This window comes from Lepisma saccharinum, chromosome 13, assembly GCF_977018435.1.
Source record: "Lepisma saccharinum chromosome 13, izLepSacc3.1, whole genome shotgun sequence".
In the NCBI taxonomy this organism is placed as follows: Eukaryota; Metazoa; Arthropoda; class Insecta; order Zygentoma; family Lepismatidae; genus Lepisma; species Lepisma saccharinum.
Genome location: NC_139241.1, coordinates 74479549 through 74493479, shown reverse-complemented (window position 1 = coordinate 74493479; position 13931 = coordinate 74479549). Strand labels below are relative to the sequence as shown.

The 13931-nt window shown below is 37.6% G+C and overlaps 2 protein-coding genes across 2 annotated transcripts in view; one reads left to right on the top strand and one right to left on the bottom strand.

Annotated features, from left to right (window-relative positions):
* The window catches only part of LOC145997424 (uncharacterized), a 30877-nt gene extending 22091 nt beyond the window's left edge, over positions 1-8786 (bottom strand). The window contains exons 1-3 of the mRNA XM_083134450.1: positions 8610-8786; positions 2464-2556; positions 240-392 (exon numbers count right to left, since the gene is read on the bottom strand). Coding sequence (XP_082990576.1) covers positions 240-392; positions 2464-2556; positions 8610-8647 — 284 coding nt within the window. The 5' untranslated portion in view covers positions 8648-8786. The remainder of the gene's footprint in view (positions 1-239; positions 393-2463; positions 2557-8609) is intronic.
* An 86-nt stretch (positions 8787-8872) lies between these two features.
* The window catches only part of LOC145997423 (polycomb protein EED-like), a 31075-nt gene continuing 26016 nt past the window's right edge, over positions 8873-13931 (top strand). The window contains exon 1 of the mRNA XM_083134449.1: positions 8873-8999. Coding sequence (XP_082990575.1) covers positions 8898-8999 — 102 coding nt within the window. The 5' untranslated portion in view covers positions 8873-8897. The remainder of the gene's footprint in view (positions 9000-13931) is intronic.

Here is a 13931-nt window from a genome sequence, read left to right as displayed (position 1 = left end):
AGTGAACAAATCTAAACCACAACTCAATACAATTTTAGATTTCTAAATATTAAATTTTATCAAATCCCAGTACTGGTGCATATGTAAATTCACTATACTGTATTTATATATATATATATATATATATATATATATATAATAAAAAAAACACACCTTGATTTCTTGACTGGTAGACACCCTGTTTAATTATTTAATCATCATGACAGACAATTATTGACCAGCAATTGGGATTCATTTACCTAGAGATTGCTGTAGAATACATCATTCTTAACTCATTGTCTCCATATACTGGCAAATCTCCTGACAATATCTGACTCTTCATCCTCTGATCATGGAGCCGCGCTTGAAATAAATTCAGGGTACACTCCACACCCGATACTAAATTTGGGCACCTACGAAAGAAAACAAAATAGCCTTATAGAAACAACAATACAAAGCAGAAGTAAAAAGTAGTTTTTCTTGCAGTGAAACCATTATAATACATTAACATGTTTCGCATGTCTCTTCTTCAAGAGTTATATGAAGAAGTTCTATTTATTTATACTTTTAGGGAAGAGTTCACCAATATAAACATTAAGTTAATACTTATACCTCATTTTTTACCCTCAAAATGGAAAGAGAGACTCCCCAGCAATGGTCCTCAATATTCAAAGAAAGCATTATAGTAAAATGTTTTTTTTTTAAAAGTGAATGTCCTCTTGCCAACAACTATTAGTTTTCTTGGATGATGGATTTAGAGCATCCTGTTTGATGGATGCTACATTTAGAGCATCCTCTCTTTGTTGGATGCTGCATTTAGAGCATTCTCTCTTTGTTGGATGCTGCATTTAGAGCATCCTGTCTTTGTTAGATGCTGCATTTAGTACATCCTCTCTTTGTTAGATGCTGCATTTAGAGCATCCTCTCTTTGTTGGATGCTGCTTTTAGAGCATCCTCTCTTTGTTAGATGCTGCATTTAGAGCATCCTCTCTGTTGGATGCTGCATTTAGAGCATCCTCTCTTTGTTGGATCCACTGCATTTAGAGCAGTGGATTGGAGCCTGCTAAATTCTGTTTTTTCAGAAGTCAATGCCCTGGTCTCAACATTTCTTCTTCTAAATACCTTTGTTTTTTTAACTTTATACATTCATTAATATGCACCCTTGATATTAAATACAGTGGACTCCCTTCCATTCAAATAGTTTTCTTGTATGTACGCATTGCTTGCATTATAATTTTCTTTAGTCAAAATGAAAATAAATGTCTGATGAAAGGAGCATGTGTTCTCCTGAAACGTCACAAAGAAAAACTGTTTTCTTATGATTGTAATAACCGTAAACTACAGGAAAATACTTCCATTCAAAGTTGAATATTTTGAATTACTCGCTAATTGGAACAGAAATTCATTCCCCTTGAATTTTGTGCCCCTCATAGTTCAAATACAAGAGTCCACTGTATTAATAAATAAATTATGGCATAATCATAGAGAGTAATGGTTGATTTTATGTTTAGGCTTGTTGACAAATGTAAAAATATTTGTGTTTTAGTCTACGGTTGTTACAAGCATAGAAACACAGTTTTCTGTTGTGATGTTTCAGAAGAACGCACACTCCCTGCATCAGACATTTATTATTAGTTTGATTAAATGGTTAAAAATTCTTATGTAACAACTATAGACTACAAGGGCAATAATTCTACCATGCAAGCAATGTGTACACCACTGGAGCTAATGAAAATAGGTCCTTGCCTCAGGCCAACATCATCAAAACCATTATTTCTCTTGTACGGTTCTTGCAAACATACAAGACAATTTAAATCCATTTGATTCATTTTCATGTTGCATTTTGAACATAAAAATATTCTATAATCAGAATATTAATTATTCTCATTGTTTATTATATTAATCAGACTATTTCTACTACAAAATATTTGTTGATGAAAATGCACAAAAAAAAAACTGCATTTAGCTCATTTAAAATCATGTCATATGAGGCACTGCACATAATAGGGGCAAACTCAACAAAGGTCGATTTTTTCTTTATTGTTATAACATATACACTGTACAACTCATGCAATGTCTGACTGAGTCTGCCTCACCTCTCATTACTCTGAAATTTGCTTGAGAATAGGACAGACATTTGGAAATTGCTAATTCCCCCAACTTATATTTTGTGAGTTCTCTCTTAACATCAACAATGTATGTTGGCACATCGACACCTTCAGCAGTTCACCATGAAAACCTTTAGAGCAATTCCCCCACAAGAATTTCACGATAGGAAACTATTATGTCTACTTAATATATACAATAAATAAGAATTGCTGCAGTAAACAAATTTTCAGAATAACCCACTACTAAAAATGCAGAAAAATAATATGTAATAATTTTCTCCAAAAAAAAATACACACAATAATGCATGCCAAAAAGAAACATCTCATAGACATTTTTTTAAATTTTCTTACAATCACTAGACTATCATAGTCTTACCTCGCTTTCCACACTAATAGCTTTTCATAACCTTTTCCCTGGTGTGCAGGATCATCAGAATATATCAGTTCATAAACTTCATGCCATTCTTGCCTAAAAGAAAAATAAATTATGAAACAAAGCCCTCCACTATGTACCACAATATAGAAGTTACATGTGGTACCTCGTATCTAACACCGGCTCTAAATGAAAGCATTTTTCTTAACATTTCTGCTACGATCAAATTTTACCATGAAAAGTGAAGACTTTGCTCAGTACCGTCGACCCTGGGAGATGTATTATAGTGGAGTAATGAGAGTTTTATGATGAGACCATTTAAGACGTCATTTTCATCGTTGCCATCTGCATGTGATACGAAGGAACATGTTGTTACGTTGTTTGTGTTTTGTAACTTGGAGCCCTGGTGGATCCTGGTGTTACATCAGGGAGCGTGAGATTTACTGCAGATGATGTTTCGGTAGACGAGGAATGCCTACGAGGATAGGTTAGGCCTGTTAGGTTACGTAGCACAGCATAAATACAATGACAAATTATTATTTAGGCTAAGAGAATTAAACCTAGCTAGCCTAACCTAACAACGTCGGCATTTAGCCTAAAATTAAAAAGCTATCTCCCGTGACGTCAGAACACAAGGTTGCTAAATTGTTGTGCAATAAGTGACACCGTCATGTAAAATGGTACTGCCCCGAATTTTCTTTGGAAGGTGGGCGTGCGTTTTTAGTGTGGTAAATGCTACCAATGAAAATGTGTGCTTCGTCTGCCAATTGACACATTTTGCCCCTGCAACCACTTAGCAGAAAGTGCATTGTTTTAAGGTTCGTACTTTTTAAAATTATATATTTTTATTCACGTTGGAAATAGTACGAATGCAATTTTTACATGGTTCGATTTTGATGTATGTCTGTTAACACATACTGCGGAGTTTTAGCGATTACTTAAGGTTTTGTTCAATATATGCTTTCGTGGTTAGGTTAGGCAGGTTAGGTTTGGTTCCCTTAGCATTAAAATAAAGTCCCAAATGCATTCTACTAAGGTTCCGATTTACTCCTACATTCATTCCCACGCTTCTACGATATTTACTGTTGCTTGTCGACTGAGAATATCTTGTCCATGAGAAGTGGATAAGGTAATTTTCAAGTTTTTTTTTAACATAAATAACTTTTTATCGAGTCGAAACAGTGCTCAATACTTTAACAAAGGTTCAAATTTCGTGTGACAATGATTTCCAAAATTCTATGATAATTAGTATTTGTGCTAGGAGAAATCATAAAACAATCGGAACCGTTACCAAAATAGATGTTAGGTTAGGGGGGCCAGGTTTGGTCACAATAGTGATTTCATGTTGTTTTCCTAGTACTTTCAAAAATTATGTATTCTTGTTCGTATTAGAAATGGTTGTTACGTTAGGAGGGCCATATTTGGTACCAATAGTGATTTCACGTTGTTTTCCTAGTACTTTCAAAAATTATGTATTCTTGTTCGTATTAGAAATGGTTGTTAGGTTAGGAGGGCCATATTTGGTACCAATAGTGATTTCACGTTGTTTTCCTAGTACTTTCAAAAATTATGTATTCTTGTTCGTATTAGAAATGGTTGTTAGGTTAGGAGGGCCATATTTGGTACCAATAGTGATTTCACGTTTTTGTTACGCCAGGAATATTAGTTTTGCTGCTGTTTGGGATTTTTTTTACGGGAAAAGTGAGTGATAGTAATAGCAATTAAATGCACAAACCTATGCCTTTCATGTTGAACTTACTATGCAATGTTCTCGCGGTACTAATTTACTATCCTTCAGACACATTTCTTCAATTTTACAGAAGGAACTACTTACCGTAATAAGTTCCTGTAGCATTGTCTAACATCGGGGAGGTGTTTTGTGTGATGTGGGAATGTTTCATAGCGGAAATCCATGTTCTTTGTTGTAAATTAATTCTCCGACGGACAATAGCCTTTGGCGCGTACACCTTCGTACATCATCACGCGTCTTGAATGTGTTTTGTTCATGTTCATTGGGTATCCAGTGTTACGAACTGTCTGTGTTTGCAACAAAAGTTAGAAACATTACGTGTCGTGGATGCGTGGTGAAATCCAGTGGATTTTTTCATTTAATTGAACACAGTAACGTGAATCAAGGAAAGGAATGTCGAAAATGTGGCAGTGAATGTAAGCTACTCGTTAGAAGGAATGGGCTGTGGGTATATGCCTAACATGACGTGTCGTGGATGCGTGGTGAAATTCAGGTAAGTTTTCCGTATGCTGGAAATGGATTTCTTCAAATTTAAAAGTTTGGGGCTCATTTGGGGGCAGGTGACTCTGGCCAATTTCTAACATGCCTTTAACAGGGACTCTATAGAGAAAGCTGGGGAGCCGAGGCGGAGGCGGGGCCACGTTAGTGGTTGGGGCAGTAGGTCAATTACCCCAGGGGCGGAGCCCGGAATTGGTGGGAAATTTGGACTCAAAAATTTCAAACGAAAATAATTTTTTAGTTTCAATTTCCCACCGATTTAGGGATGGATAGCCCAAAAACCATTCACAGATAGCGCCATGAAACATTACAATTTTCTTTGTAAAACAATGCGAAATAGTTATATAAAAAAAATGGATCAGATGAGCTTTGTTCACGGGTATTTCTTGCGTTCCGAAGGTTGAAACACTGCATAACGAATGAAAATCGACAAAACACAAGTACGACGCACGATTATGTGGGAAGGTGTATGCGCCATATTGTCTCAGGAAAGTGAAAAGACTACAAGAAAGAAGTACTCGTAATGTGAAAAATTGCAATTACTTTGATGAAAAAAAAACATCAATACACCTTAAGGAATGTTCCGGGATGCAGATACGTAAGTACGAATGTCAAAAATTGACGAAATGAAGAAGTTATAGGTGTCCGAAGGATAGTAAATTTTTACCGTTCTCGCTTTGATTTTGATATCCCAAAACATGTGAAAACGTTTATGTTGAACATGATTTTTTTTCTAAAATGGTCGTGCAACCACTGTCAGATGAATGGATATGGAATGACCATGAGGCATTTCTTGTACTCATTATTGCTTGATAAATGACAAGCTCGTCTTTACTTATGCCTTAAGTTCCCATTATTTATTGCAATTTCATCATGCTACGAATGCAATTTTTTAACATGATTCGATTTAGATCTCTTTCTGTTAAAACATACTGTGGAGTTTTAGCGATTACTCGAGATTATGTTAGATATACCGGAAACACATTTAACTCGTTTATTTTGAAATAAAATTAATTTCTACTTACCTCATATGCATAGCGGAACATTTTTCAACTAAGCTAAGCGTCAGGTCAACCTTGCAGCAGGTTTTAGCATATGTAGATCCAAACGTGCGCGCAAGAATATAGTTCCACTGAGACGGGTTCTATTCCGACACAACTGCATACTTGCAAGAAAACAGTTATTTAATTTGTAATATACAGACAAAATAATACATTGATTAGCAGGTATGGACTTAATTGGTTGCAATCACTGTGCAGACGAACTTAGAACCGCAGATTCGCCAACTCGAATCTGTATTGCGTTGAAGAGACATTGAAACTTTAGAGCGAGTCGAGCGAGACTGAATGCGTTGCAGAGCGCGTGAAATCGCTGATACCAGTGTTGCACATCCCACTATTTTAACCCTATGTTTATTGTAGAGCGGCGAGAATGGCTGAATCTCCTGTTCAGCGCGCAGTTTTACCCGAATGTTATTTTGGGCTTCATCCGAAAGGAAATGTTCTTCAAAGTCAAGCAAGTTGTTTTAAATGCATAATCCTCCTTGCGGCAACAAGATCAAAGTAAAACAGGGCGTGAGGTGATTTGCCGTCAATGTGCACACGAATTGTATCACGGGTGTTGAATGATTTGCGGTTTGAGTTTAGCAAGAGGAAACGATTGTTTGTTGTTTGACGACAAAAGAATCTCCGCGGTATTAAAATATATCGCAGTGAGAAGAAACATGTTTATTATTTGGACGAGACGTCCTTCAACTCGGTGAGTGGGGGAAGGGGGAATAAACCATGGAAGGATACCACCATGCAAAACCACCGCCAGGGCTGAAGAAACCGACGATGAGGGGAAGGGGGAGGCTTATTGTTTCACCCACTGGCGGCAATGAAAGCTTTGTTGAAGGCGCATATTTACTTTTCAGCGCAAAGAAAGGGAAGGGTGATTATCAGCAACAAATAGACAGACCAAGATTTGAATCCTGGTTTAGTGAAGTGATTCATAAATTGAAACCAGAGTAATAGCGACAGACAATGCACCTGATTGTATATATCACCAATAACAAATCATGCTTTTTTGGTGGTACAACTTGAAGTGCGTGTGTCTTACAGTAACAGATGTATTGCGAACGAAGCAACCAAGTTTTTCATAAATCTATTTCTTTCTAAACCAAAAACAATAATTTGTCATTAAATTCAAGAGGGGCCTATCGTTGTTTACTTTTATCTTTGTTTATTTTTATTTTTGCGTGCTCGAAATATACACACATGCTCTCATGTTTAGAAGTTGTTTCGCTCTTATATTAATGACACATTTATTAAATAATATATGCGCAGAAAGTACTTTTAAAATGTTATGTTTCAGGAGACAAAGAGAAGCAAAAATACAATCCACTTGACATGCATGCGGGTTTTGATGTGTTGTGCGGTTGGCAATACTGTAGATTTTCTCAGTGTCTCCGATGTAAGCAGCTCGGCGGTTGAGGAAAGACTGGCACGGAAGATTCTGAGCTCAGTTCTCGCGCGGATTGATACATAAAACCTGCTGCAAGGTTAACCTGACGCTTGGCTTAGGGATTACTTTTTTTTCAATGAAAAAAGCGTTATTTTTAACATTATAAGTATTTATTGATCGTTGCTAATTGGCGACCAAATTTTGACTCATGTTGTCTATCGTCAGCTGATATGCAGTGTTTCCAAACTTATGAACCGATAAATTCCACCCAAACTATTCACAAAAGGTTTTTAAGTGAAAATTGATCCACAAACCATTCACAGAAGGTTAGGTTAGGTTCAGTTAAGTTAGGCAAACATAGAAAATTGAATTGAAAAAAAAAACGCTCACACGTCATCTTGTAAATCTACCGCGTGGTTGTTACACTAACACTTCTTAACCGAAAAATGATCGTTTATAATCCACAAACCATTCACGGAAATGAGCTATCGTGCAACGGAGATACATGAATGTCGAAAAATACCTTATTTACAGGCCGATTAACTTGCACAATTCGAAAAAACACTTTTCCCAGCTTCAGAAAGTCCACAAGAACTAAATTCCGGGTAAGAATTTACAATATAGAGAAAGTCTCCAATTTAGTTAATTTTCGGTATACTAATTTTGACATCCTAATTACGAATCTGTTGTAAAAAACCGGGGGTCACGTCTGGAAATTGTACATTTTGATGAAAAATTGTTCGTTAGCGCCAAAAACCATCCACGGGTAGCCCCACAAACCATTGACGTTAGCCCCAAAAACCATCCACGGGTAGCCCCACGAACCATTCACACGAGGTTAGGTTCCATTAGCACTCATTTCACCCCTAAATTCATCGAAAAAATAGGGATCGTACTAGAATTGAACATCATAATCATTTTCTTGTAAAACAACAGCGTGGTTGGACACATTCACAGGAGATTACATTTTTGTTTGTAAAACTACGCATATACACCTATATATAAATAAAATTCAATCTGCTATTTCTTCAAATTTTCAGACGTGACCCCCGGTTTCTTTCAACAGATTCGTGATTACGTCAAAATTAGTTAGTATACCGAAAATTAACAAAATTGGAGACTTTCTCTATATTGTAAATTCGCTCCCCAATTTGTGCTCTGGTAGTTTGGTTAGGCAGGCCAGGTTCGGTTCTCTTAACATTAAATTAAAGTCCCTAAAAGAATTCATTTGAATCGCGCATGCGTGCGTAAGGTAATTTTACGTTGTTTTCATTAAACAAAAATAACATTTTTTCGAAACCCAAACAGTGTTCACTACTATAAGGAAGGTTCAAATTTTGTGTGATAATAATTGCCAAAACTCTACGATAATTAGTCTTCCTGCTAGGAGAATTTGAAAAAAAGCATAAAACAATCGGAACCGTAACCCTATAACTTTCTCATATCAATAACTTACATGGAATACCATGGCACGACACTTTTTTCTATGTCCATTTTCTTTCGGTTCACACTTCTTTACTTTGGTGACAGAATAAACTATTTCTAATCTGAGTTCTCTCTAAAACACATGGTGGACGGAGTAACGTGTTTCCTGTGTTCTACAGAAGTAGCACCCCACACCAACAGATTGCAGCACCTGTTATTGTGGGTTCCGTTTCCGTCGTTTAATTTTAACTTTTCCGGAAAGGTGGCTCTGCAATCACTTTGTTTTGTTGATTACTGCAAGTGCGCGTGTGCATTTACGATGTCACCCGGCGCATCATCCTGGATGAAATCTCGGGGAATGAAAAACTCGCATGTGAACTCAGAAGCTTCTACAAATGCAGAAGAATCAGGAGATGATGCGGTACAAGAATTTTCTGAAAATTCCACGACTGTTTTAGTTTTTGCATGATTTTTTGCCTGTGACTGACGGCGTGGTCTGTTATTTTTTTTTCATATTTAAAAGTCGGTTGCGACGCTTTGATGTGCATTGTGCATGAATAGCACTCGTTAAATTGCTTTAAGTTTTGTTCTAATAATAAATAAAGAATGATTAAGTATCTTTGCTTTGTTAAAAAACATATTTAGAGGCAAGTTTAAAGTTCTACTTGTTTCCTTTACATGCATAATCCCTGCATATTGTATTATTTGTGAAAATAGTATGGTTTTATTTATGTACAGTTAATTGTACATAATTGTAATTAAATCTAAGGAATTAAACCTATTGAGAATGTGCCAATGTTTAATTTAGGAACTTTCTTGGCCAACGCTTTATTTCCTGCCCAACGTTCGTTTGTAGAAGGAAAAATGTTATTGCATAATTTGAATAAGTACTAGAATTTGGTAAGAGTTTCTTGGAGACACATTTCCTCAATTTTACACAAGAAACTACTTACGGAAATTAGTTTCTTCAAGGTTTACAACCTTCGTCGACGTATTTTCTTTCATCGTGGAATATATTTAACCAGGAAAGAGAAATATCTCACCGACGCACAATTGCCATTACTTTCATTTGGTTGCCCTACGACAACCCGATGCTGCATACGTTTGATAATGCAAGCCCCTGTCTGTTTCAAACCCCCCCTTTTTTTTTACTATGCTAGCCTAACATAACCAAACCTAACCTAACATTATCGGAAATGGTTTGTGGGGCTATCCGTGAATGGAAACACTGCATGCACACTATGGTAGTCAAGATTTGCTCGCCATATTCTGTGTTATGGAAGCGAAAAAAGGAGTCAAAGAAATTATTCTCTATGTGAAAAATTGGGTAACAGTTCCATAGATCGGAGACACATTAAAATCGGATATTTTGTGTTTCACATGGTTCGTACTTACCAATTGTGTATTGCAGAACATAGTTCAAGGTGCCATTTTACTTTTTACACGAAAACAAGCACAATTTTTCACATTCTGAGTGCTTTTCTTTATTACTTTCTTCGCTTCCGGAACACACAATATGGCGGGCACATCTTGACTCATGTTGTGGGTATGCAGTGTTTCAACCTTCTTCACCGAAAAATACCTACTATCGTGTTCGTCACCGGTGGAAATTATACATTATGCACGGGTAGCTGACGGATAGCCCCACAAACCATTTCCGATAAAGTTAGGTTAGATTTGGTTACGTTAGGCAAGCATAGTAAAAAAAAGGGGGGTTTGAAACACTGACAGGAGTTTAAGTCATCGAACGTACGCAGCATCCTGTTGTCTTAGGGCAAGCAAATGAAAGCAATAGCAATTGTGAGTTGGTGAGATATTTCTCTTGAGAAATACATGATTTCCCAGTCAAATATATTCCACAATGAAATAAAATACCTCGACGAACGTTGTAAACCTTGGAGAAACTAATTTCCGTATGTAATTTCTTGTGTAAAATTGAAGAAATGTGTCTCCAATGTATGAAACTGTTAACAAAAATTGTGCTTTTTTTTTTTCGTGTAAAAAGCATAATGGCACCTTGAGCTATGTTCCGCAATACACAATTGGTAAGTGCGAACCATGCGAAACACAAAAAATCAGATTTTAATGTGTCTCCGATCTATAAAACTGGTACCGAATATTTTGTTGTACGTGATACGTACAGTGTCACGTCTATGTTCTGATGTGCAAATAAATTTGAAATTTGGGTAACAGTTCGTTATATCGGAGACACTTTTCTTCAAATTTACAGGATAAACTACTTACGGAAATCAGTTTCTGTAGCATTGCCGACATTTTTTGAGGTATTTTCTTTCATCTTTCAATCTATTTCAGCCGGAAATCAATTCCTGTTGCTTCAATTTAAGCGAAAACGTAACCACGCCATTTTTTAACTATGTTTGCCTAACCTTCTGTGAATGGTCCGTGGGTTATCCGGGAATGGTTTTTGGGGCTATTCGTGGATGGTTTATACGATCCCAAATGGTTTTTGGGGCTACCCGTGAATGGTTTGTGGGACTCGCACCGTGACGTGTGTTCCGTAACACTTCAAGAAATGGCTTATTTTAGTGTAAAAAATGTTTCTAATCGTGTGAAAACCCCCTTCACCCTAATTTGTCCATTTAAAAGTTGCAGAAATTATATTATTAAAAGTAGGTTGGTGTTGATTGATTGATTTGCTTTACTTCGCTTTTTGTACCATTTTTGGCTAATTTGCAAAGATGAGGATGAATGATGATAAGCTGAAATTGATGAATGGACGACACACTTAAACATCCAGTCAAAGCCGGTATTCGAACCAGGCCAGTAGCTAAGCAGAGAGGCTAAGCCCCCCGGCACTGCCATCAGGCCCTTGACATTAGGTAAAACTATTGTGTACAACTTCTTTGCAGTGAAGAGTGAAAATGTAGACAGCCGATAATTTTTGCTCACAACTTTGGTGAAGGATAAATTCACAGAGCATGAACAGCAGCAGCAAGTATTTAGAAGATTTTTTTTGTAGCCTTTAGGTAGTTCCTTCATAGGGGAACTTATTTATCTGTACCTTCGCTGCCTCTGTTCCGACCTGTTTATACAGAAATCTGTGACTTTGACGTCGTCATGAAAAAATTCCCTCCGCATCTGCATCAAAGGTTAACAGCTCCCAAGTTTTGGGAAGGAAGGAGTGTTTCATTGCTTCAGCCAGAGATGGAATGTACTGTAGGTACTATTATTGAATATTGTCCACTTTTTCTTGCATGATATAAATTCGTATCTGTATTATCAAAACTAGTATGGAGTGTGTAGTAAGGGACGATTTAAGTAGCATTCAGATAACACGTCAAGTGATATTTTAAAAGATATAGAAAAATGTAGTATTTGTATATTTCTAAAATTTATGTAACTTAATGGACCCCCTTCCCCCAACACACACACACACAATTTGCTTTCATTTAATAATGTTAAGGTTTGGAAAAATGGACTTGGTTTACAAAGCCCCCCCCCCCCCCCCGATAACCCTTGAGCCCCCCTCCTGGAGATCAATTCTAGATAGGGGCCTGATTTGAACTCTAGAACCCTGGCATCGAAGTGCAATGTGCTAACCACTCCGCCACCGTAGCCGGCAGTATTTTGCATTTGTAAGTGGGTGTTATCTGTAGTGCTTATCAAGCTTGGTATGCGCTGATGAAGTAAAGGGGTGTATATGCACCACACGAAATGTGAGTACGTCACAAAAATTGTTTGCTGAGAGCCCCAAACCTAACCACATAAGAATTATAAGAACTAGACATAAATGACAGTAATGCATGCTAATAGGTTAGGGCGAGATTAGGTTTGGTGCTCCTAATAGGTGCTGTTGAATGACAAATCAATGGATGCATTCCGAAAGTCTTAACAAAACGAACCAAGATAACTGGGCTCGTGAACCTGGTGAAACCAGTTATTTTACAGACTTATAGCTCAAGACGAAAGTGCAGGTGCAGAGTTTTGTTTAGAGAAGGTTTCTGCATGGGGTCCAGAGGAAGCCATGTCCTTCTGGCAGAAATAAACTCTACTGCGGACACTGTTACTCATTCTAATCACATTGTAAGTACAGTTAAGGGACACTGTTCTTGTTCATGTTGCTTCATATCGTTCTCTGTTAAAACTATACATTTTCCGAACTAAAGCAGATTGAAGCCGTCATGTACGTACCTTGTCTGCGTGCAGCAGACTATTCTCCCTGAACAAACTAGCCTCCCGGCTCGTGCATTTTGTGCGAGAACGAAGTTCACGCACCGCACGTAAAACAGACTTTTGGGACAGCATAACAAACCTGACAAAAGCACTTAATGGGATGGCTATAGCGTGACAAGTTAAGTCCCGATTTACGCAGATCGCTGCGGAGCACTTCCTATTATATCATCCTCCCCACCACTCTTCTGCGTACTTGTCTGGCCTTGAGAGTACGAGTGGTGCCAACTCAGCAAATTTAAGCTAAAACAAATATGACTATACTATATGGATTGACCGTGCCAGCTCATACCAGTTTATCAGTGGTTTATTTGATTTAATCTGGTCCTTGAAAATACGTGCGGTGCACGGATCGTAAACTGTAGTACTACGCACGCGCTTTAAGGTTTATAACGAAGAGAAACTTCTGGGCGAATGACTTCATTTTCTGAATGCAACATCGAGCAATGGCCAGTTTTCTTTTAAAGCTGAGGGGGGTGGGGGTTCTTTTGTTTATAGTACAACAATCACTACGAGAAGGCAATCTGATAACACGCTTGCCTGTGTTATTTTTTAAAGCATTGAAATGTTCTTGCTCTTTACTCTTGGCTGCATACCAAAAATCAAATGATCCCAGGTCCAATAAAATCCACAATCTGCTCTGGAAAGCCCCTTAGAGGACAGGCCAGTGAAATTGTTTACAATGTTACAACATATTTGCAAAATCAGAAGGAGTTACATAAACTTAAGTATAATGTTGTCGAGTCCACAATCGCCGGCACGGGAGTATCTAAATGGATGGTTTCTCAAGTTTTAAAAGAATTGGATTGGATTGATTTGTTGTTTTAAGTCCACTTTATGTACAGTAAGGCTAATCGGGACTGGGCCTACAGTTATAGTGGGATCCGAACCACTATGTGCCTCCATCGCGAATCGAACCCGGTACCCCTTGATTACAAGGCTACGATGCTACCACTGCGGCATCGGGGAGGCCAAGTTTTAAAAGAAGGAAAAGAGTTGTTGCCGAAAGGTGAACTGAACTTCTGTACTCCGACAGGTAGAAAACAGCCCAGGAAAAAGCGAATACAAATTTCGTTGAAAATCGTCAGGCCATTCCGCTCCCTCCAGGTTGCAATGCTGCGGAGAATGGAGTGGGGAAATGTGGTGCAAGATGCGCAACAGC